General features: G+C 44.3%; 2 protein-coding genes across 3 annotated transcripts in view; both read right to left on the bottom strand.

Annotated features, from left to right (window-relative positions):
* Positions 1 to 24388, bottom strand: part of ZHX2 (zinc fingers and homeoboxes 2) — a 193475-nt gene that overhangs the window by 87819 nt on the left and 81268 nt on the right. The gene's annotated exons all lie outside the window — the stretch shown is intronic.
* Positions 501 to 23338, bottom strand: TBC1D31 (TBC1 domain family member 31). Of its 2 annotated transcripts, XM_063299640.1 has the most exons (22): positions 23194 to 23338; positions 22106 to 22252; positions 21650 to 21765; positions 20778 to 20956; positions 19779 to 19930; positions 18481 to 18640; positions 17981 to 18181; positions 16720 to 16893; positions 15449 to 15528; positions 15208 to 15354; positions 14008 to 14141; positions 13302 to 13435; positions 12189 to 12368; positions 11244 to 11476; positions 10222 to 10374; positions 7855 to 7990; positions 6660 to 6752; positions 5168 to 5302; positions 3928 to 4122; positions 3127 to 3277; positions 2245 to 2370; positions 501 to 766 (listed from the first exon to the last, which is right to left on the bottom strand). In XM_063299640.1, exons 1-22 carry the CDS (start codon positions 23268 to 23270, stop codon positions 636 to 638), a joined length of 3234 nt encoding a protein of 1077 aa, XP_063155710.1. In that variant the 5' UTR covers positions 23271 to 23338; the 3' UTR covers positions 501 to 635. The 2 variants fall into 2 exon arrangements, 1 of the variants encoding a protein (XP_063155710.1); XR_010067675.1 differs by lacking the exons at positions 501 to 766; positions 2245 to 2370; positions 3127 to 3277; positions 5168 to 5302 and adding an exon at positions 5346 to 5478 and having other exon boundaries at positions 4033 to 4122.

The raw sequence follows: 24388 nt of genomic DNA, 5'->3' as shown, positions 1-24388 counted from the left end.
CCAAAGATTTCAGAAGACTCATTCAACAACGCACAGGTGCAAATGCACCAGACTATTGTCTCCTAGAGATGCTGAAACCAAGTCTGTTTCCAAGCTCAGGTAGACGCACAGCAGGTATGACTGTATGCAGCAACTTCCCCCCAATCTCACTCTCCCCAGACACTACTCTTGGCATTTCCTCAGCTGAGCTTCCTTTGCCAAATCACTTCTCTAAAACCGAAGTGGTCATTAACCATTAACCATTCAGGGCTTTGATAGGGTTTAGTTCTATTAAAAATAAAAAAAAAGGCTCCAATCGGCTGCTACAAGGTGGATGGACCAGGAGGATCAAGAGAAATAAACACACCCAACCCATGTCTGGAGAGAGAGAGAAAAAAAAATCCACCACTTCTTCAGCTCTTGCCCATCAGCAATACTATGGCTGCAGATGGGTTAGCCAACTGTTTATTTAAAACTTATTTAAAATACTGGCTAAAAGTTTAAATGGTCCAATCTTTGTTCAAATGTTTTATTTTTATATACAAAAATAACACTAAAAGGTATTTTGAAAACATGATGCAAAATCAGTTTCTTCTTTCCTCCTCGGAATCTGAATGAGCAAGTCCATTGATAGTTGGATCGGGGCCCTTTGGCTCTCACTGCGCTTCTGGTGGTAAGCCTGCCTTCCCCCGAGCGTGAGACATGAGCTTCTTTCTCAGTTGTCTAACTTCTGCCATTATTTCCCGTTCTTTACATTCCAGCTCCTGCCGTCCTCGGTCTAAAGAGACTTGAAAGGTGAGAGGAGGCATTTTTAAAAACCATGTTAAAACTTCAGCATCACAAGCTCAGTGAGTACAGGTATTCCTCACTTAATGACCGTTTGTTTAACAATGGTCCGAAGTTACGACAGACTTGGAAAAAATGCTTTACAACCTGTACTCACGCTTACGACTGTCACAAACTGTCGCCCCCACAGTCACAAGATCACAATTTGGGCACTTGGCAGCCGGCTTGCATTTACGACCAGCTGCAGTGTCCTGCAGTCACATGATCCTGATTTGCCACCTTTTTTGCCAGTTTCTGGCAAAAAATGTCCATTGGGAAATCTGGATTTGCTTAATGACTGCAGTGATTCACTTAAGGACCCATGATTTGTTTAACGACCATTGTAAAAATGACCATAAAATTGGATCTGGTCATGTGGTGACTTACTCAATAACCGCACCGCTTAACAACCAATTTTTCAGACCCTATTGTGGTTGTTAAGTGAGGGCTACCTGTATATCTTTCAAGATCAAACAAGTATCCAGTTATTTTATTCTGAGAGCACAAATGGGCACTAGGGATTCTATAAGCAAACAAACAGAATCTAACCAGCCAAATGGAATCTGGAAGGCAGAGGAAACGTATATTTAATCAGGGCAGGTTTAAAGAATGAAATCACTGTCTGCTCTTCCATTGCTGATTCAGAAGCTTGGGTCATATCTGGATCGGAGGAACTTCAGAACTTGTAATCCCAGTGTTATCTGAACAGCACTAGGATGGGGAAACTGACTGTACCATGATGTCAATCTTGTCCTCATTTGTAGAGAGTAAGAAAGACAACCTGGATGGAGATAGTAAAGATCTATCTACAAGTCCAAAACATGCAGAAAATACACGGAAGAGGCTCAAGAGACACCTCCCTAATTCACACGAGTGTAAGAAGGGGAGGAGGTACAGCAGGTCCCTGGTTTAAGAATGAGTTCCGTTCCTAAGTCTGTCCTTAAGTCGAATGTGTATGTAAGTTGGCACAGTTATTTATCATCAGTTAGTCAAATGTTTGCCTTAGTATATAGTATGTATTTTACCTTAATGTGCATATAAAACACACTTCCAAATACACTAAAACTTCTTAAATAGAATACAGAAAGTCATATTGTGTATTTAACCCACAACACTGTACCTAACTCAAATTTTTAAGATAATAGTCTTTATGGCAGTCCATTCTTAACTAGGAGTCATCCGTAAACCAGGGCGTCCTTAAATCAGGGACCTGCTGTAGAGCGCAATCAGACCTGCAAGATTCTGTTATTAGAGCCACTCTCAATACAAGTAGCTTTAGCCTTCTTGAGGAGTTGATTCCTGATCTGGTCTACCTGTTGGGATGACATCTTTCCACCCTCAACAGGCTATTTGATTGCAAGTACTAACAACCACAAAGATGCAAGGGCAAATAACATCACACCTAGTTTTCTCCTTCAAAGGCCATGTTTTGCCACTTACAGTGGATGGATGAGTCTCCCCCTGAGGATGCATTTAAGCAGGCGCTGCCAGGTTGCATCTTCCTGGGCTCCTGATGGCATTCCGAGTCTTGTGGAGTCTTGGAGGCTCTCAGATCACGCAGTCGCTCTAGGGAAAGAGGACGTGTTTCAAGTATGTTGAGGCAGATAATGTGCTCTGGTTTTTATGTACAGGATATTCCTTGGGCTGGCTTATAAAACAGTTATTTTTTTAAAAAAACAGACTAATTTATTGTACAGTACATAAGCTGCCAAGTCTTTTGGAGTAGGCGTCCATAATAAATTTAATAAAATAAAATAAATATTTTAAAGATTCTAGAACCATCAAGCTGTGATATTTGGCAACATCTAATGTTGCTTTCCTTTTTCTCCTAAGAAAAAGCAACATCTAGATGTTTGGCAGGGTATGATTAAAAAATGGTGATACTTGTTGAAATCTGAATGTAATAAAAGTGAAGAGGAGGATTTCTCCTTCTAAAATCTCTAGGGTCTAAGCTGTTTTAAGCCCTTACTAGTTAAACCAGGGTTTCTGAACCAAGGTTCCTTGGCACCCCAGGGTTCCGTGAGAGGTTGCTAGGGGTTCCCTGGGAAATCACCATTTATTTAAAAAATGATTTCAAATTCAGACAACTTCACATTAAAGAGGTAAGTTTTATTCTTCATTTTTAGTTTAAGAATACTGCTAATGCATATATGCAGGCCTATGTATGAAACAAATATAATAATTTTGTAACTTCTGGCCTATATTTGAGCCTGAATGTGCAGGGGTACCCCGAGGCCTGAAAAATATTTCAAGGGTTCCTCCAAGGTCAAAAGGTTGAGAAAGGCTGAGTTAAAGTCTCCATTTAAAAAAAATGGAGCTCACCAAAATAGCCATCTTCATCCTGCAGCTTTACAGCCAGTTCTATGGCGTCATTCATTTCTCGGTTCAGAAACCGCTTCCTGTTGGCATCCAAAGCAGCAGCGATGTCCTGCTGTGCCATCAGCTGCTCTTTTCTTTCTACAGTTTCCTCCCGCTAAAATGAGATAGGAAAACAGGACACTTCTGTTACAAAAGAGGAAAGCAGGAAGAGAGAAGGACTGCCTCCCCTCCACAGTTTAAAGCCACTCAAAGGTGACACCATCACGTGCAAAAGGGACAGAAATCAGGGCGTTTAAACTCTGGAAAGGTGAGCATGTCTCAAGAAAATGATTACAACAGCTTGCTCCAGCATGTTGTGATCAACTCCCAGAATTCTCCTTTGGACATATGGCTTGGGAATTCTGGGAGTGAGTGACACTCCCAACACATCTGGAAGAGCCCCACTGAATGGAATATTCAAAGCTTATAATCAGCGGGAGTGCAGCAGGCAGATGCCCAACTGATCCAAGTCATAGCCAGGTCAATTGTCATCAGGTGAGGCAGAAGGCAGAAAGATGAGCCATCTTGACCAAGACCAAGTATTCATTTGGCTGGGAGACAGAGCAATCCAATTCTTGTTTTACCCCGCAGTTAAGTACAATACCCCAAATGAAAGCCACAAGTTCCTTTGGGGTTGTTTGAATTGGCCTCATGGAGTTCATCAGTCACCAAAGCAGCAGTGGGCAAGATTTTGGTCCACATCCTTTCACCTTGCCACGCACAGAACAGCAGAGGCCAACCTTTAGCTGACTTTTAGCCACTCACTATTTTGGCCTCCTCTTCTTTCATGGCCTCAAGCAGCTCAGCTTCTGCTACTCTGGTCTTGTGAAGGACTTCTGCTACCCCTTGGTATCGCTTGTCACGATCCACGTCATCACATATTTGCTTCTGGAGGAGCTGTGCTTGCCAATTTACATCAATGTTTTCTTGATGGGCTTTGGCCAAAGATTCCTCAAGCACCTAAGATGGCACAAATCTTATCAGAGAGAATCAGACCCTGACGTTGCACACCTTCCTTCCAGCAGTATGTCACGCTCATAAACTACCAGTTATATGGTCAGGTGACCGAGAAGGGATCAGTTTACAGGTAGTCCTCACTTAATGACCACAATAGGGATTGGAAAAGTGCTTAAGTGGCGCAGTCATTACGTGAGTCACCCCATCACCAGACCTGATTTTATGATCAGTTTTACAATGGTTGTTAAGCGAATCCAGCTTCCCAAATGGACTTTTGCCAGAAACCGGCAAAAAAGCTTGCAAATTACAAGCACATGACTGCAGGACGCTGCAACTGATTGTAAATGCGAGCCGGTTGCCAAGTGCCCAATTTGCAATCACGTGACCACGGAGGTGGTGCAATGGTTTGCGATGGTCATAAGCGCAAGTACAGGTCATAAAGCACTTCTGAGGCCATCATAACTTCAGACCGTCGTTAAACAAACTGTTGTAAAGCGAGGACTACCTGTATCTACAAATTATTACCATAGCTATCTTATGGCAAATGGTCTTAAAAAAAACGTGGGGCTGATAGTTTTGGACATTTGTATGACTGAGACAGACAACAATCCTTTTCATTACGTAGAAGGGATTTATAGGAACCTTCAAGAGTAGTGAGCGAGACGCTACTCCAGATGGGCAGGAATTTGGTCAGTTGAGGTCTAAGATGTACCTGCTTGAAGGAACTGCAGACAGGTGTTGTGTGAATGCACGCCCATGCTCTGAAGCACTTTTTCGCTTTCGAATCCAAAGTGCTGCACAGAGCTACAAGATAATTCTAGCCCAGAAATGTAAAGAGTTCATCCTGGAAACTCCCAAATCTCCTATGATCTTCTGCCCCAATTCAAAGCCAAGTGACTTTTTGGTAAGTTTTCCCCCCAGTGGGGGAAGACAGCAAGGGCCCTTAACTCCCGTTCATCTCGCCTGGCGTGGCCAATGGTCAGCGATTATGGAAATGGCCTCCCCAGATATCTGGAGCACATTCTGTACTCTTGCACGAAGCCCTCACTTCTTGGGTTTTCTGGTCTCCTCCTTGTTCAATCAACCTCTGAAATAAACGTTCTTCGAGATCAGCTTTCCTCCGGCTGGTGTCCACCTCCCCTTTTACTTTTTGTGTCATGGCTTCCTGCTCTTTGACAAGTGTCTGTTTTAAAAAAAAAAAAAAGGACAGTAGTGGGACAACTTACCCAAAATCAAAACCAAAAACATCTTTTTTCAAAATGACCCCATTGATTAGGAGCCTCTCATAAGGGGATGCCTGCCCTGCAGGATAATTCCATTCATGGTCATGCTAAGTCAGTTTGCTTCCTTCAACCATCTCTTAATTATCAGATATAAATAATATAATTAAATTATATAAATATCTGAATATTGCTGGTTATTTTTGGATAAATGGACTACGCAGAGTGATGTAATGGTATGTGGGAAAGATCTTGGCAGACCTTGGGAGACTGGGCCAAGAAATGCTGCTTAGGGAACAGTCTGATAAGAGGAAGCATAGCCTGCAGTTGGATAGTGGGTGGGGCAAGAGGCTCAGAAGGGACCCTCCCTAGTCTCTTAGGCTGTAAAGGAAACGGGGCGGCAGCGGGGGGATGAGAATTGTACTTTCAGACTCTGTCAATGTAACTTTACAATAAAGTAGAATTAGCTCATCTGGTCGTGTTTCCGTCTGGTCTACCTAGTAAGGCAATTACCTAGTAAGGTAATCTATTTTTAAGTGGTCTTCTCTTTTAAGATTTCTCCCAGCACTTTCCTTGACTCAATTCTCAGATACAAACACCATGCTTGGAGACGTTATCAGTCTCTTGCTTCCTTGCATTCTGTCTCATTCTTATTAAATACACAGTAAGGCACAGACAATCAAGAACAGAAACAATGAACATTAATTCCCTCCCCTCCATGAAGTTTTGAATGGGTGGTATTTAATGAATTATAGCAAGGTCAGCAACATGGTACCTCAAAAAGTACTAGACGGCATCTGCAGACTGCTAAAATTCAAGAATTAAGAGGTGTATGAAATAATGCATTTGTATATGCCCATATATAAATTATCCAGATACAGATACACATCCCAATAATTAAAGACCTGCAAGATGACTAACTCTTAAAAGATTTTGGTGTTCTTTCATGAGATGATATTCTTGCAAGAGAAAAACATTGTTATTTTGACCATTCAAATGCTTTTTTTTTTTTTAAATGTTAATTATCTGATGCCTGGGCCATGGTGAAAAACAGTGCCTGAAAATGTTGCTGGCCTCTACCTGGTTACATCAATCACACATCCAAGGCTTCTGTCACTTTGCAACTTGGGCAAATCTAATCCTAGTAGAGACCTTTCCATGTGGATCTGCCAGATGCCAAATCTAATCTCTACCAGAAGCCAATGCAAGTCAAATGTATAGCCTGGACGGATTCCTTTGGCACTCATGAAACAGGGCACCCCCTGGGTAAGATGCCTGGTTACTTGGCCTCTTGCACACTGCCAGGTTAGGGCCACACACCTGATCAAAAAGTCGCCGCTGAGTTTCGAGCTCCATCTGCTGCATCTCGACGTCTCGAATGGTAGCTGCTGTTTCTTGATCTCGCATAGATGCCTACGGCAAACACATGTGGTCACACCAAACCAACAAAAATGTTTACCCTTTGCTACCGCCTCTCCATTTAATTCTTTGCTTTGGGTTCAAAAACTGCAGGAGCTGCATTCCAGCACTGTTTTCTCCTGCTTGCCTGGTTTTAGTAATCCTTCCATAAGAGATGAGGGCTCTCTTTTCGTGGTTGAGAGGGGAAGTATTTGGGCCCGGCACACCATATAGTTGAAGTCAGAATTTCTGGGAGCAAGTTTGAGGAGGTTTTTTTTGTTTTTCAATTACGTTAAGCCTATAACAGAGCTTTTCATATCTTTCTCAACTCAAAATGGTAGGAAAGTGCATCACCGAAGTTTGGTTATCATGGTCAGAGGTCGGTTTGGGAGCCACGGAGAAAGGATTCTGGGGCTGAATGTCCCCTTGGGTCAAAGGGTTGCCCACATTACTAGAAAGGGTTGGGGACAAGAGGAAGGCCAAATAAGGTAGATAGTCTGCAACTCCCTACTAGGTCCCATTAAAATGTTACACTTTAGAATCCGATGCACAAAGAACGTAAGAAATGTCCTGGGGGATCAGATGAAAACCTTTGTGGTTGACCATTTTCTGCCGGGAGTGGTCAGTCAGAAGTCCTAGAAATGACCAACAGGACAGAAGAACAATCACATCCTCCTCCTTATATTCTCCACTGCTTCTGATACTGGAGATAATATCTAGCCATCATGGCTAGCAGCGTCATCCTCTAGGAGTTTAACTTACCCCTCTTTTAAAGCAGGCAAATTGGCCATCAATCACTTCAACAACAAATGTCACCATTTCTCTGTGGATGGTGCCTTTGGTCTGTCCTTATCTCCACCACTCTCCAGCTTCCTGGAGGACCTCTGAAAAAACTCCTAAGCCTTTTGGCTAACTTCTCCAGATCTGTTGGACTGTAACTCCAAGCCAGCATGGCCAATGACTGGAACTGTGATCTAATAGGCCTGGAAGAGACCAGGATCAGGGAAATGTGGTCTAGCCTTGTTCCCTGAGAGAAACTGAGGAAGCTGGTCGAACAAAAATGCCAAACTGCAGATATCCCTGTTCTCATGCCCACAGGTGAAGTGGGAGAGGTTACCTTTCTTGCAATTTCATCATCGAGCCTTTTAAGCTCCATTTCCCGCTGATCTTGCTGGTATTTTAGAAAGCGCCTCCGAGCGGCTTCCACCAACTGCAGCTCCTTCACCTTCAGTTCTCTCTTGACGGCAGCCAACCTTCAGGGCCAAAAAAGGAAGAGGGCTTGAGAAGGGCAGGAGGGGTCTCTGCATGCAAACAGGCCAGGTGAAAGTTTGGGCAGCTCATCCTAAGTTAGCTCTCTAGGACTCACAGAGACCCACAAAAGACCCACGTGATCCAGCATTCTGCTAGCGGCCATTCAGATTTTTGAGAATGCCACAGAGAAGAAGGTAGACAATACGTCCCCCTCTTGATTTGCCCATGTTGCACTTTTGCTTTGTGAGCTTCCCTCCCGTTAGGCTTCTGGGTGCAGCTCAAGGTGCTGGTTGCATAAGACCCTCCAGGGGAGGGCCAGGAGATTTGAGGGACCACCTGTCTCCAATTGTCTCTACCCACCCATGAGTTCCAGCAGGAGGGGCATGCTCTAGGTCCCACTGATTAAAGAATGCCATCTAGCAGGACCTGGGAAGTGGGTTTTTTTGGCCATGGTACCTGCCTTTTGGAAGTGCCTACCTCCCAGAATCAGATTTGATGATTAATAATATCCGCTGACAATAGAAAAAATTGATGTTACATTGTAACCTTAGAGCAGTGTTTCTCAACCTCAGCAACTTTAAGATATGTGGACTTCAACTCCCAGAATTCCCCAGCCAGCATACTTTTACATACCGGCCATGGTCCTCCCTCACTTGTCTTTTTCTCAAGCCTAAATAGTTTTTATCCAAAGACACAAAAGTCTCTACAGATAGTCCTCACTTAACCATTTGTTTAGTGATGGTTCGGACTTACAACAGTGCTGACCTCATGACCAGTCCTCACACTTACGATTGTCACAGCATCCCTGAGGTCACATGATCATGATTTGGGTGCTTGGCAACTGGTTTGCATTTATGACTGCTGCAGTGTTCCGTGGTCACATGATCACCATTTTCAACCTTCCCACCTGGCTTCTTGCAAGCAAAATCAATGGGGAACCACATGATTCACTTAATCACCGCGTGGTTGGCTTAATACCTGCAGCAATTCACTTGACCACCGCAAAAAGGTCGTAAAATTGGGTTGGATTCACTTAATGACTACTTTGCTTAGCAACCAAAATTCTGATCCCAATTGTGGTCATTAAGTGAGGACTACCTGTACCGGAGAATGGTCTGAACAGGCAAACTCCGTTTTGTAAGAGGAATACAGTCCAAGATCTAGGAGGAACAGTCGTTCTAGTTAAACTGCTAGAACTTATAGAGGTAGAAGGGTTATGTAAGAGTAGGCTGGAGCAGGCACCTACGCAGAAAGGGCAAAAGCCAGGAATCTTGTCAAAATGAGGTAGGTAAGAAGGAAACAAGTCATGAAGGAATCAAAGGAGAAATGTCACCTGAAGCAGACAAAGGAGGCTGGGCCTGAGCACATGGGAACGCCCCCCAATCTTGTTGACAGCTACCAGGCTTATAAATCAACAAAAGCAGTTCTTTGGGAGATAAAGGGAGTCCTGAAGTCCACCCACTCTTTGACTTTTCTTGGACCTGGACGTGGTGGCTTCTGTCCCTCTAGGTCAGGGTTTCTCAACGTGGGCCACTTTAAGATGGGTGGACTGCAACTCCCAGAATTCCCCAGCCAGGGAGTTGCAGTCCATCCATCTTAAAGTGGCCCACGTTGAGAAACCCTGACCTAGGTAGTGTCTGGCAGTCTCGTTGAAAAGGAGATGGGTCAGTGGGGATGAGTGTGTGCACGTGCAACAGGAAGAGTAAATCCACATCGTAACCAGTACAGTTTCTTTAGATTTAAATTTACTGGGTCTCCATGTATTCCATCAGAACCTGACATGCCTCGGTGCTTGGTTGCAAGTGATTTGCGTGTGTCCCTAATTAGTTCCTGGCCGTCGCCAGGGCTGTGTGTCTCGTCTGCCATAGCCACCCTCGTCTGCCATAGCATCCTACCTTGCTTTCAAGGGGAGGCTGCAAAATCCACATGCCTCGACAGGCTGCATGTGCGTGAGTGAGTGAGTGACCATAAGCCAAACCTGGGGCCGCATGTAGCAGTGACAGTCAGACCATGGTGTCTAAGCCTCTCTCAACGCAGGAAACCGAATCAAAACATCCTACTTAATGTCTACTCGGTCTCTGATTGAAGACATCTAGCAAGAGGGGCGGCCCATCCCCTTCTGTAACTAGTTCCACTGCTGATCTACTCTTAGCAATAGCAGGTTTTTCCTGATGTTCAGCGTTCAGTTTCCTGACATCTACCGCTAGGAAAAAAGATGTAACGCTGAACCTACCGCCGCCTCTGCTCCGCGAGTTTTTCCTCTTCCTGGAGTAGAATCTTCCTCCTTTGCTCCTCAGCCTCTTGAAGCAGCTCCTGCTTCCGATACCACGTTTCATCTTCTACTCGGTGTTCGATGGCTTTAGCTTGAATCTCATGCAGCAGCTGCCTGCAGGGAAGTATTTTATCAGTGACGCTCTGCTGCAGGAGTCAAGGGATCCAGCTGTCCTCTCCAGACAGGGCAGGAAAAGCATGTCAATCTTGCCTTCAGCTACTGAGTGACTCATGCTCCATATGATCAGCTTGTACATATTCTGGCTATAGGGTCAAAGCCGACTTGCCACATGTTGGAAAAAGTTGACCAAAGCAATCTGTATCATGCAAGGACAGTCCTTTCCCCCCCCCCCCCAACACCTTCCTCTCTATCTCCCAAACGTCAAGCAGCAGGGAAGGGGCAGATAGCCCTTAATTCATCCCCTGTAGAAGCGTGTAAGTTTACACTGAGATGATACACCTGACATCAGAATCTCAGACTGAACTGAGTTAAGGTCTTCAAACTGAACTCACAAGGAAGTGTAAACCAGTCTAACTTATATTCTGTGGAGGTCTGGAACAGCCTTTTTCAACCTGGTGTCTTTTTGCAGTTATCTTGGACTGTAATTCAATCATCTCGATCAACAAGGGTGCCCTGCTAGCTAGAATGATGGATGGATATTGTAGTCTAACATAGCCAGCCTGTTTCTTCTGACCTTTCTAGCACTTTCAGGACATTTGGAAGTATTAATAGGTACTGAATGGGGACCCCAAGATGTGCTAGGGCAATTTTTTTTTTCCTGATAGTCCCCTCTGATCTGGTGAAGAGTATTCTGTCTAAACCAGACCAAAAATGTGGAGAAGGCAGCAAATATATGAGGTGTAATCCCCTGCTGGCATTGAGTACCCGAGCCCCAGGATCTGGGTGAGCCTTTAACAGTCTCATTGGGATTTTCCTCCACACGAGTTCTTACTCATCTTTCCATCAGATCCAAGAATACCTACCTCTCTCTTAGGTACTCAATTTCCTCCTGCCTGATCCGCTCTCGCTCCTGAGACTGGTAATCCACAATGAACTTGGGGTACTTATTAAAGATGGGGTACTGCCCTTTGGTCAGTGGTACAAAGTCCTCCAGCATACGAATAGGGTGGATGTCGGCTGGAGTGCACTCCATGAGATGGTAGGCCTCTCTGATCACCACGCTGATGTCCAGGTGGTTCCGATGATGGAAGAAATACTGCAGACCAATGGAGGCACAAGGAAAACCTTACTCAAGCTGCCAAGCTTTCTTGTGAGTCATGCAACTGACCAATCTTCCATCACAAGCACTCCTTGAGAGCATGCAACTGCAGTGTTACCCCCAGGGTGCCAACATTTATGGCATATTGCCCTTATTTACTTGCTTGCGTAGGGTCTTTCAAATTAGCTCGAGGGCAGTATGTGGCCTGTGGATGCCACTTGACCGCCCCTGCCCTAGTTCCATAAAATGTTTGTGCTGCTTAATTAAGAAACCCTTAATGCCTGTAGTCCTATTTGCATTGTTTGTGTGTAGAACTGATGGAAGATCAGTGTGCTAGGCCTCTCTGTCACCTTCCACGAGTTGGACAGGTGATTCTTGCAGTGGGCCCCTTTTCATTTTGTCCAAGTTCCTTGGAAATTCTTGAAGATCCATTTTCCATGTTCTAAACTGTGAATAGCGTTTCCACAAGTAGCCAAGGGTTCCTTCTGCAGACAGAGCTATATCCATTATTTCTTCTCTTTCTCTTTCCCTTTCTCCTCACCTATTGATTTTACATGCAAGGAAAATACTGAGTAAGAGCTTTATTATAGAGCCTGATCTGCATTCAGTCTGTCAGACAGGAAAATCCAGGTTGCTAAAACCATTTCCAGAAGACAGAACAGGATTCACAATCAGTGGTCATGCCTGGATCATACAGCAAGGTGCTTACCTCAAAGTCATCCTTCTGGTGGCAATGCAACAACGGAGCCCTGGAGCAGATAAGGTAGGCAGCCACCACCATCAGGAAGTAAGAGGGGTGGTTGGAGAAGACGTTATCGAACATTTTCAGCCATTCCTCCCTTGTCAGGACTTCAGAGAACATGGTTTCCAGAAGGGGCCAGGCATAGCCCTACAGTCAGGCAGAGAGATCAGTTACAGTTGCTCTATCCTGGCACCAAAAGAGGAGATCAGCTCAAGCACAAAATGTCCAGGGGAAAAATGCTCTTGCTGCATCTTGGAAAATTCAGGTTCCAGTTCGTCCCAGGACCATACACTTCATCTAGGAACAACTCTAGCTTGGCCTGACAGGAATTGTATTTCAGGAGATTTAGAGGGCACCAGTCTAGAAAGGCAGTTTTGTTGTTAGGTATGGGATTACAACTAAGAAACTGGTTGAGGACTATCATCTATGGTTACAAATCAGAGGTAGGAAACCTGAAGCCACTGAGCCACATATGGTTTCTGACACCCTTCTACACGATCTTTTCCTACCACAACTGCCAAACTGGAGGCAAGAAATGCAGAAAAAGTGTGCCTTAAACCCCAAATAGACCTAACCTAACGACAACAACAACAACAACAACAACCTAATTTGCAGAAAAATGTAAGATACCACTTTGGATGCTAATTTCGCCCGAAATACCCCCCAAAACACAGATTGAAAATGTGGGGGCCATGCTCTGCAGGGGTGGTCTGGTGACTGCAAGAGAAGCATTAGGGGGTTAAATTGAGCCTATGGTATGCCCATCTTGAATTTACATTCTCACATTAGAGAGGATGGCATTAACTTTTTAGACTTTTTGACATCTTTGCCTTGTTAATACCCTACACCAGTGTTTCTCAACCTCAGCAACTTTGAAATGTGTGGACTTCAACTCCCAGAATTCCCCAGCCAGCATTTTAAAGTTGCTGAGGTTGAGAAACACTGCCCTAAACATCTTTCTACACCACAGTGTGGTTTGTTTGACTGGTTCCACACATACCGTTAGCTAGAAAAAACTCTGGCTATTTGCAAACCATGGTTTATGGCTCAACTCAATGTATGCAACTTTTTCTTTTTCACCTGGGAGGTTATATTGTACTTCATTAAATGCTGGAGAAGTTCTTTGTCATGATGTGCCAGAATGTTTTCCACCATACTGAGGACATTGATGGGAGGATTTGGGAAAAACTCAAACCAGTGCTGACACCAGTTGACTGAAAAACAAAACAGAGAAGAACCCCAGGCGTTACTGGATACGTAACATCAGAAGGTACCACAGTACAAGGCAAAGATTGTTTCTCTCACAATGGCAAATGCACCCCTGCTAGATCAGCAGATCTCTGAGCTGTCCTTCTTTCCGTGGCACCAGCTGTGCCTGCAGCCTGACACAGCTGGAAGGCACAAGACTGAGGAAGGCTGAAGGACCAGAAAGCTAACTTTGGTTTCCTCTGCCACCTGCAGTGTTTCCCGTGGGCAAAAAGGAGAGCTCTGGCAAGCTGGAGCTCTGATTCCTCCACCTTCCCAAGATGCTCAGAGGCTCTGAAGGGAAGCTGGGTTGGCCACCTGCTCTAGCCCAGATTCTGTTGCCACAAATGGAGAGCGCAACAAGATGGGGCAGCATTTTTGTTGTTTATTCGTTCAGTCGCTTCCGACTCTTCGTGACTTCATGGCACTCTCCACACAGAACTGAACTCCAACATCCAGCTGGCAACATGAAACCTCTGCAAGATACCGAATACGCCAGATGGCCCATTTGGTGACTTTTATGTCAAAAATCCTTCCTTACTTATCATGGTCGCAACCACCTCGAAGCAGATAAGCTGATTGTTCTGGAAGAGTTTGACGAAGGGGAAAGCCAGCAAAGGAATGTAAGGCATCTCGCCAAAGATGGTGGACCAGTGAGCCAGGGCAGAAAGAGTCCTGAGGACAAAGCAAAACAGCTGCGTAGAAAAGGGAGGCAAGAATCTTGCGTAACAAAAAACAGATCCTTCTAAAAGAACCTATTAATGATTGAAATAGTTCCACAGGTTAAGCCTCATCTAATCACAACTAGGGTTAACCATATCCTAGATCAGTGTTTCTCAACCTCGGCAACTTTAAGACATGTAGACTTCAACTCCCAGAATTTTGCCTGCAGGCTTCTATTATTTTATTCATTGTACCAACTGAAGATAATGTAGAGTCCTTGGTGTTCTCTGAGCCTTGTTGTTTTCTCGCAGACATTTCATTACCCAACTAGGCAACATCTTCAGTGCTAGAAGGGAGTGGGGTTTGCTCTCTGTTTATATAATGTTTAATAAATATTGTATGTTTATATGCTTCTGTTTAATAAAAAAGCTAAAAAGGAAACAAAAAGACCAGAACACCTCCTTGCCAGCAATCCACATCCAGATAAGCAAAGAAGCTTGGTTGTTTTCTTGCAGATGTTTCACTGCCCAACTAGGCAACATCTTCAGTGCAGGAAGGGAGTTACACCAGGATTAACACCAGACGAACAATAAAGCAGTATACAATACCCCAGTCAAGGAACCACCAACTCAGTCAAACAATCAAGCAGAAAACAATACCCTACTCAAGGAACTATTGTGGAGAGAACAACACCCACATCAACACAGGCAGGGCAAGCCATGGTATATAAACAGAGAGCAAATCCCACTCCTTTCCCGCACTGATGACGTTGCCTAGTTGGGCAATGAAACATCTGCAAGCAAACAACCAAGCTCAGAGAGCATCAAGGACTCTCCAGTTCGTTTTCTGTTACCAAAGCCACCTGAAATAATTTCTACTGAAACGCAGGATACAAAAACAAGGAAATAAAACACGTGGAACCTGTGGCAAACATTTTAAAGGAAAGCACCCATTAATGACACTGCACGCGGTGTTGCAAAACTGAAGGTAGGTCTTTGACAAGGGAATACAGAAAAGGCACTCAACTAAAAAGGCAAATCCACCCTGCATCTCTGCCATAAAATAATCTGACCCTTACCTTTGTAAGACTCTCAAGAGCTTCCTGCTTTTAATTGGGTATTCATTCTGAAGGTGTACAAATGCAGAATGGGTCCCTTTATCCAAGAGACTGTTAAAGGCCAAGTGATTTTCCGGGAGACGAAGCAAGGAGCGCCAAATAAACATCCTGCAATCATAAAGCAGATGGGCAGGGCACGGCCAACTTTGGCTAAGCGTTCAGAATGCAAGAAACCAGGTTCAGTAGGCAGGACTCCACAGACCTGTATTTTGCTGGATACTCTCCAAACCCTTTCAGCAAAGCTTGGAGACGCTTCTTATTCAGCCCCTCTGGCAACTCATTCTGCAACAGGAGTTAAGAGGGTTACTTGTTCCTGACGTGCCCTGCAATTCTCCCCAAGAATCTTTCCTCTATTCTGAATGTGGTAATTTGAGGATGTCAAGTTACCGTTCTTCTCTTTTCCACATTTTTTAAAAGAATGAATGAAAAAAATAAATCAAATCAAATCAAATATATTTTAAATCTAGTTTTGTAATGGTCACTCTGCAAGTTCAGCCTCCGACACTATCGCTCCCCGCCTTCAATTAGACTGGATGCTTCCATCTCCTAAAAGATTCCTATTAAGGTATGCATGTCCTAAATCACAACCTGAATATTTAGGGGTACAACCAATTCCGCCCAAGAAGCCTTGGCCAAGAATCCCAGAGTTGCCCCAGCAGTGCTATCAAACTGTAATTTTTAATGTGTCAGATGGAGGAAAGTGGGGAGCAATCATATCCACTCTTTCTATTTTCAATTAATTGAACCACATCTAAATGTAAAATATTTTTTTTTCTTGGACCCATTCAGCCTTCATTCTGTTCTGAACTCCTTTCTGCTGCATTCCCCTTCCCCCACTTGAAAAACTTGTGACCCTAGGCTTAAAGACAGTGGGTCACCTCTCCCAGAAGGGATCATATGGTTTGTGATCTAGCTTAACTTCCATAATCAGATACCGGTATCATAGTGCTGGGGATTTTCAGAGGCTGGACAGCCATCTGTCGGGACTGTGGAATGCAGAATTTCTCAGACTGGGTTCCATGGAGAGAGAGAGAGAGTGAACAATGCTGCCCCCCCGGCCCACTTGAATGCAGTCAGGGGCATCCATAGCAATTTTGTTAAGGTACAGTGGAAAGGGGGGGGTCAATCTCCCATAAAAAAACACCATGGCTGCTATTTTGGGGATCAGTGGTTCTGGGAAATCTTTTAACTAAAGACTTCAGGGCTTGAAAAAGCTTGGAGACCCCTGGGGTGGCAAATTCCTGCAATGAACTGGGAGTTGGTCTAGATGACCTGAAGAACCCCATCCACTCACACCTACGAACAAGTTCCTGAATGGAATCTCTCTTAATTCTGCTTCCAGTTAGCTGTAGCAGAGGGGTGGGGGGAGCATTTCCACAAGTATGTAAAAGAGGCTCTAACGTAGGAGCAACCAGGTGTGCCTTTCCTACCTCAGCCACCGAGTTTCGGGTTCAGCCCTGCCACAGCTCTTACCTCCTTGTCCTCATACGACACATCGAGCGGAGGTTTCAAAACCTTGGACTGGATTTTGCCTTTTTTGGCTTTCCACGGCCTCTCTGAGATTCTGGATGTAACTCTCATGGTAAGTTTGTTTGCATCCAATTTGCCCTTGGATTCTTCAATCACTTTAAACAGAGGTGGGGGAGGCTGAAAAGGCCAAGATTTAGGGCATGTTAAAAATCCTCCTTTGTTGGGACTAAAAGATGCAACAAGAGGCTCCAGAGGAAAAAAAATCTATTCTTAATCACAAAGACATTATATCTAAATATGAAGCAAATTTTATATATTGCACAACTAGGAATATAGACCTCACTTCATTTTAGGAGTCAGTTATTCCATCTAAATTCTGCCCTGTTAAAAAACTCAGAAGATGCATAAGCAGAAAAGACAATGCTCAAAAGAAGAGTTGGGGAACTGAATGTCTTCTGTGTGTAAATTGTAGCTGGCTTTGTACATGCACTTAGACTAAAATGAAGTTTGACTGTAGTTAAACACGTAGTGGGAGCCCAGCCATTGTATTAGGGAGTCCTTGACTTACAACCATTTGCTTAGCAACCGTTTGAAGTTACGACGGTGCTGGAAAAACCGACTTACAACCAGTCCCCACACTTATGATGGTCACAGCATCCCTGCAGTCACATGATCAAAATTTGGGTGCTTGGCAACCGGCATGTATTTATGATGGCTGCAGTTTCCTGGGGTCACGTGATCGCCATTTGCAACCTTTCCAGCCAGCTTCTGACAAGCAAAATCAATGGGGAACTGCATGATTCATTTAACAACCACCACAAAAAAATGTCATAAAATTGGGTGTGGTCATGTTATGCCTTACTTAATGACGAATTCTCCAGTCCCTATTGTGGTCGTAAGTTAAGGGCTACTTGAAACAGGCAGTGTTGAACAGGCATTCACATTAAGTTGTGATATAATTTATATATTTGGATATAGTGTATGATATAAACATAGGAACTGCATTTTTTTAACTTGGGTTTAAGGCTGCACACATGGTGTGAACCTCTCCTTGTTATGCCATACTGGCGGTGAAGACTGCTAAATGCAAAAGCTCCTTTCGCTGATAGCTTCCTTTTTTATTTGGAAACATGCATGGAAATCCAGAAACGGTACGCACTGACAGTTTTCACTGGAATGTAGTTCCTGAACAGCCGCTCTGGAGGTGCCCAGACCAAATGCAGAAATGTGGAATGGGACGTTTGGGGGTTTCCTCCAAGCCTACCTTGTTGACCTCTTGGGTCAGAGCCTGGACACTGTATATGCTCAGGCTGCCGTTCTCCATCACTGCTGCAATGTATCTCCCGGAAGGGCTGAGTGCAACGGTGCTGATCCCCTCTTCGTGACTGCCAATGTCAAACAGAAGCTTGCATGTACTGATATTGATAAATCTCACGATATTATCTTGGCTCAGCACTCCAAGGACCTAGAGGGAACGAGAGAAAAAAAGGGGGGGGGTTTAAAAGACAGTTCATTTGCATTCATTTTAGTAATATATTTTTTAAAAAAAACAAAGCATTTCTGTACTGCAATCCAAAATATTTGGAACTAGTGGGACATGCATCTGAGAAAAATTATTCTGAGTTTTTTGGTTGCAGCTTTAAACAGACCTGGGCAATGTGCTCAACCCTAAACCTGGATTAGAAATGAAGGTGGAAAAACATTCAATGGATACCTGAAACTTAGCTCGACTTCTCTTTCTGTGCTTCAGCTTCTTTCACCCACCTGATTTGAACCCCCATCAAAACTATCCGGAAGAAACTCCAGGTGGCGAATGGCCCGCACTTTGGTTGGCATCTGGATGATTCGTAACAGCTGCTTAGACTCCAAGCACCACAAGTGAAGGTGGTTTGATTTGCCTCCTGCTGCAAGGACTCGGCCATCTCTAAAACCCCATGCAAGACACAACGGGCGTTAACCTGCTCTTCTTTACGGCAGCTTCCATCTCAAACTCACAGTTTACGCCCACTGCATGCAAGCGGATTGCAAAGATTGTATATGATCTCTGGTTAAAGATCGTATAAATCAAGGATTCCTTATCTAGAGTTAACAGTCTCTAGTTTGGACCCTCCAAGGAACACCACAACAAACAAACGCTCACCGCAATGAATAACTGAACATTCTGCAAACAGGCTTATGTATGGTTGCACCCTATGTCCCGTGGAGTTTGATGAGATTTATTGCAAAGTTACATGTGTTGAACTTTAGCAGGTAACCTGCTCTTGTTTGCCAGGCATTTTGGATTACCAGCACTATAAGCCTTTGCTTGCCAGGTGGGTTGCTAAGATCTGGGAAAACTGTAGCCCAAAGCATTTAGAAAGCTTCTAAGCCAACTTCTAGCACAGAAGATTGCAACCAAGTCACAAAAGAAATGGCAAAACAACAGATAGATTCAGTTTCTGGCTGATAAATCACAAAAGCACAACCGAGGCGGCTGGGCAAGGGCTGTAGCATAGTCCCAGAGAACATGCTTTGCATATCAAGATGCCAGGGTCTATGCCCTACATCTCCAGGCGTGGACGGGAATCTCTGCCTGAATCCCCCAGAGCTACTGCCAGGTGAAGAATAGAGAGGAATAAGGCAGACAGATCAGTTTCTTATGCGCTACGGCTTATGTTTTCAGAGGCTGTTGAAAGATCTAGCAGAGCTGGGCAGGCATGGCTTCTGATTGTATTAAGTGCCCTTGAGACCCTTTTTCTGCCTCCTGGTGCCCTCTAAGATCACATTGCCAAATTATAGGGTGCAACTTTTCAACTCCCCTTCCCTTCAGTACAAATAAGAACGAAACCTGATGTCTAATCCATCTATTTTACAGCTTCGTTCAGCCTGCAAACCCATCTGGCTGACTGCAGTCCCCATCCTTTGCTCATCAAGAATTTTAATGGCATTGCACTATTCCTTGGCAGGACTAAGCCTGCATTTAGTCATTTGCATGACAGTCCTGCTTCTAGTCAGGACCTCAGCTAAAACTACATTCAAAGAGGAAAAGGTAGGAGTTTTGCTGGCTTACAGACCACGCGTACCGTGTAACAGCAAAGATCTTGTAGCGCAAGGAAGAACCTTCGATGGGTGATGGAAGCTGATACTTGCAATGAAGAGTATCAAACTCCCAAGCAAAGACTGAGTTATCTTTGAAGCAGCTGAGGATGGTGTTACTTAGTGGAAGAAAGAAAACCTGAAAGCACAGGGAAAACAAGCACATTGAAAAGATGTTTTAAAATGAGCAGCTTTCCCTCTCCAGAGCATGGATTATATGTATTTTGGCATCAGAAGAACATGCATGTCTTCTATCTTCATCATCACTGGAGCTTCTGAAAGCATTTGTCAACTACAGGTTAGCCAAGACACAGCAATGGGCTGTGTTTACTGGCCCTGAGAATGCCTTGCAAATGAGGCAGGGCTCTCTGACAGGATCACAAATGGGTCACCCATTGGGGGAGATGAACATCAGCTGGCACTGGAGTCAGTGGGAATTTTTTTTTTTTTTCCCAAACTGAAGTGATTTGCTGGGTTCCCAGAGGATGGAAAGACAAAGGGTAATTTTCTCTTCTCCATTCTTGTTCCCAATTCAAACATCCATTACTGCACTGCAATTATATTTACTGGTGAACCTCAAGATGATTGTGGCTGGCTCCAAAAGAGGGCCCCTCAACCTTCTCCTGGGGGCTCATACACCTAATACAGAGACCGCACGGGAAGGAGGCATCCACCCTTGGCCCAAGCCATCAGGGTTCATTCAGTGGGTCAGCAGCAGCTGAACTGATTTGCAATAGGAGGGCAGCTGCCATACAAATGTATGGTAACAATTTAAGAAGTGGGTCCCTCAATACCTAAAGGTGGGTCCAGGTGTGAAAACACCAAAGACCATTGATATAAACCATGGGGAGGTTTTCCTTCCATAAAGTCAGCTTTACTGTGATCCTCACTGGGGCCTGACAAAAAACTTAAAATGGCCACAGATTTCAGGAGACATGAAGATTCAGGAGATTAATCTGTCAATGGAGGACTATCTCAAAGTTCACCTTCTGGATTGCCACAGAATTGCGGACATTCAGCTTCCTTTTGCGCTGGAACGTGTCCAGATCCCAGAGCTGGGCTGTATCGGCAGAGCACGTGATGGCGTATCTGCCAGAGCCATGAACCGAGATCGAAGACACTGAAGACTCGTGTCCTCTCATCCAGCTAACGAGTTCTCTGGTTGCTGTGGAAGTTAAGAAAGAGGGGAAAAGGTCAGAATTCACACAGAAAGAACCAGGAGGCTTTAAGATTTCAAACTTGAAACATTTTGACTTCAGAGATTGTTCCAACCTCACGAGAAACAGTCCAGTGCTGTTTTGACCATTGCGTAAGTATTCCAAACTTGGAACAGAACGGTTGGAACTAGGAACATGAAATGTGTTCTATACTTCTTTGGACCTCCGTCCAGCTTTTCTGGTTGAGAGGAAGAACAGCAGGTTTTGCACAAACATAGGTGGATCATTCCCGTACGGTCAAAATAACTGTTTCATACTTGAAATATTCTGTACACCATTACATTACACTATAGCAGTGTTTTTCAAACTTGCCAACTTTAAGATGTGCGGACTTCAACTCCCACAATTCCCCAGCTAGCAATGCTGGCTGGGGAATTCTGGGAGTTGAAGTCCGCACATCTTAAAGCTGTCAAGTTTGTAAAACACTGCCCTATAGGGACCTAGATCTATAATGCCTAGACTGAAGACTAATATCTGTCTGTCTATCTCTACATATAGCAGATGTCCAAATCTGGTGCCTCTAGACATCCTAGAACTTCCAAGCAAGATGGGCCTTGGCTACGTTGACCAGGAATTATGAGAAGTGTTCTCCCAGCATCTTTGAGAAGCTCTGTATTATGGATTGGAAGTTTTCTAATTACCTGTATCAAAGCATTTGATGGAATAATCAGCCAAAGCCACCAGGAATTCTGTTTTCCTGCGAAGAGTAAATGCCAGAGCAGTGCAAGCTTGTGCTGTTCGTTGAACCAGGTTAAACCTATTGGGACAAACCAAAATCATTCCAGTAGAGTATAAGATACCACTTGCAGCAGCTGTTGGGTCAGTCTGTGAATTGTTTCATAGACTCTGTGCATAGTAGCTAAGAGAGAGTCACTTTAGCACACAGCGTATTCTAAACCAGGCCAGATCTTCCTCCCTCCCTCCCTCTCTATTTTTATTCATTGCAAGATTTACTATCATGCATATGGAGAACATCAGAAGTAGGACTACAATATTGGAAAAGCACCACTAGCATACACGTACTTCTACCTGTGCAGTTCATATACTTTAAGCAAGAATAAACTAAAAGATGAAAGAGAATGCTGTGAAGCACTTACCTGTTGCCCACCAAGTCAAAAACATAAATGTTCCCTTGATGGTCTCCAGCAAGTAGAAAATCTCCTGAACAGTCAAAGGCCACATTCAAAAAACGTATTGTTTTGGAATGATATCCTGTTGCAGTATGAATAATATTTACTATGATTCTGGAAAGAAAGCAAAATGAATTTGGGACCATGTTATCATAAAAAGTTTAACCTTAGTCCCCTAAACCAAGATGCTTGGGCAGGCTTATCTTGGCATAAAATGGGCTCCACGCAATCAAATGGTATTTGCTTCCCTCCGCATGGGAGATAAATTATTTTAAAAGACCTGGTACTGACTTTTTAGAGACACCCAGCATAATTCGATAACCCAGAAGTGGCAATTTCTCCTGGCTAAATTTCAAAAGCTCTTTGCAAAGAAAGGTAGGAGAAAAGAGGCTACCTCAGAACAGGGAGAAAAAGAAAGAAAAGGTTGCTATAAAATGGAGAAAAAAAAATTCTGGAGGGAGAGAATGGGTGGCCTCGCACATTTTTGGCAGTTGTCAACTACTTTGTACAAAAAGGAATCACGAGTTTTAATCTGGAGTGATTCCTTCGTATCAGTTATGGATGAAAAACCCCACTTACTATGTCTAATTATAGCAGTTGCAATAAGCCCACCCTTTAATTATGCTGCTGTCCTAACCAATTCCCCCATGATACATACATTGGTACTTAATTCCTCTAAAATTTGTCCCCACTTTCAGAAACATATAAAGGAATACATAAGTGAATAACCGTATTTTTCTTAAAACTGCCCCACCTGTACATAAGGGCACTATTTAGCTATAATAACTAACACCCATTGACCCCTTCATGGTATCGCCTGGTGAAACCCCGTTGCCTTCAAAAAGTGCTCTCCCTTCCGTTGTTGGGGGCTCATGGAAGTTGGAGTCCAGCTGTTTTAGAGGGCCATGGGCTAATTTAGCACCTCAGCAGAATATGATGAAAAGAGTCATTCTTGGGCGTGGGGGGGAATGATAGACTATCAATGGAGATGGAAGCTCCATTGTTGGATTGTTGCTAAAAATGCAGCCAATGATGCTGTGGCTACGGAAAGTTACCCCTGCTGTGTTGCCGGGGAGGGCCTGCGGTGCCAGATTTTGCCTTGTTCCCTGTTGCCCAGATCCGAGCTCTGCATCCCGGCGGGAAAGAAAGCAGAGCCGCCGCCGCCGCCGGACCGAACCCACCCCAACGGCCACTTTTTCTGCCAGATCGCTCCGACTTTGGAAGATACCAATGCATCACCCTATCCGAGGGGGGATAGGGAAGGAAGGCCTTCCATAGGCGGTGACTCAGGAAGGCAGAGACAGGAGACCTTCCCCTCTCTGCGTGGAGCATTCCAAGCGAAGCCTGCTGGGAATTGTAGTTTCCTTGGACATTGGATGGTCCAACGGCGGGTCAGTCCAGAAAGTAGTGTTGCAGCAGGGAGGACGAAACAAACCAAACTCCCGAAACCTGCCCGTTGAATTGGCAGTTGTTGAAGGCAAGAGAGTCTTGTAGAAGATCTTGAATATAAACAGTTTAGGTCTCCAGAACAGGTATATCATTCCTTCTCCTATTCAATATGCATTCAGAATCGTTTGCAATTATTTTGAAATAATTGTCTGCTTTGCTCTTGGGGATGATGCAAACAGCTGGGGAAGGTTTGTCTAATAAACAAAGGGCAACGCCAAACTGCATGCTGGCTGGGGAATTCTGGGAGTTGAAGTCCACACGTCTTCAAGTTGCCAAGGTTGAGAAATACTGAGGTAGAGAGTTGGGATGAGGCAGAGCCCTTACTCCTTGGAGTAATCTGCCTATAAGATTGGGTCACATGGGCTGCTTTCCTTAGTTCCCCGAGAGTGCTTTTCACAGCATGGTACACCAGGCCAACCTCCCAGCGTGGTTATCATATCGTATCAATTTATTATAATATCAGTGTAATGTAATTATTGTGTCTGATTCTCGGAGACTGCCAAGGCAAGTCCCTGCAGTTTTCTTGGCAGATTTCAGAAGTGGTTTGCCATTGCCCCCTTCCTAGGGCTGAGAGAGAGGGACTGGCCCAAGGTCACCCAGCTGGCTTTGTGCCCAAGGCAGGACTAAAACTCATGGCCTCCCAGTTTCTAGCCTGATACCTTTAACCACTCCACCAAACTTGAATCAATATATAATATCTGAATATTGTGCCCTTGTATAGGGGTGCTAGAGAAGAATTGTTTGTTTTGGGAAAGTTACAGTCTAACTTAGGAAAAACAGTTGAATAAGATGACCATCTTA

The sequence above is a fragment of the Candoia aspera genome, chromosome 3 (genome assembly GCF_035149785.1).
Source record: "Candoia aspera isolate rCanAsp1 chromosome 3, rCanAsp1.hap2, whole genome shotgun sequence".
Taxonomy (NCBI): Eukaryota; Metazoa; Chordata; class Lepidosauria; order Squamata; family Boidae; genus Candoia; species Candoia aspera.
This window is presented reverse-complemented; position numbering and strand designations above follow the sequence as displayed.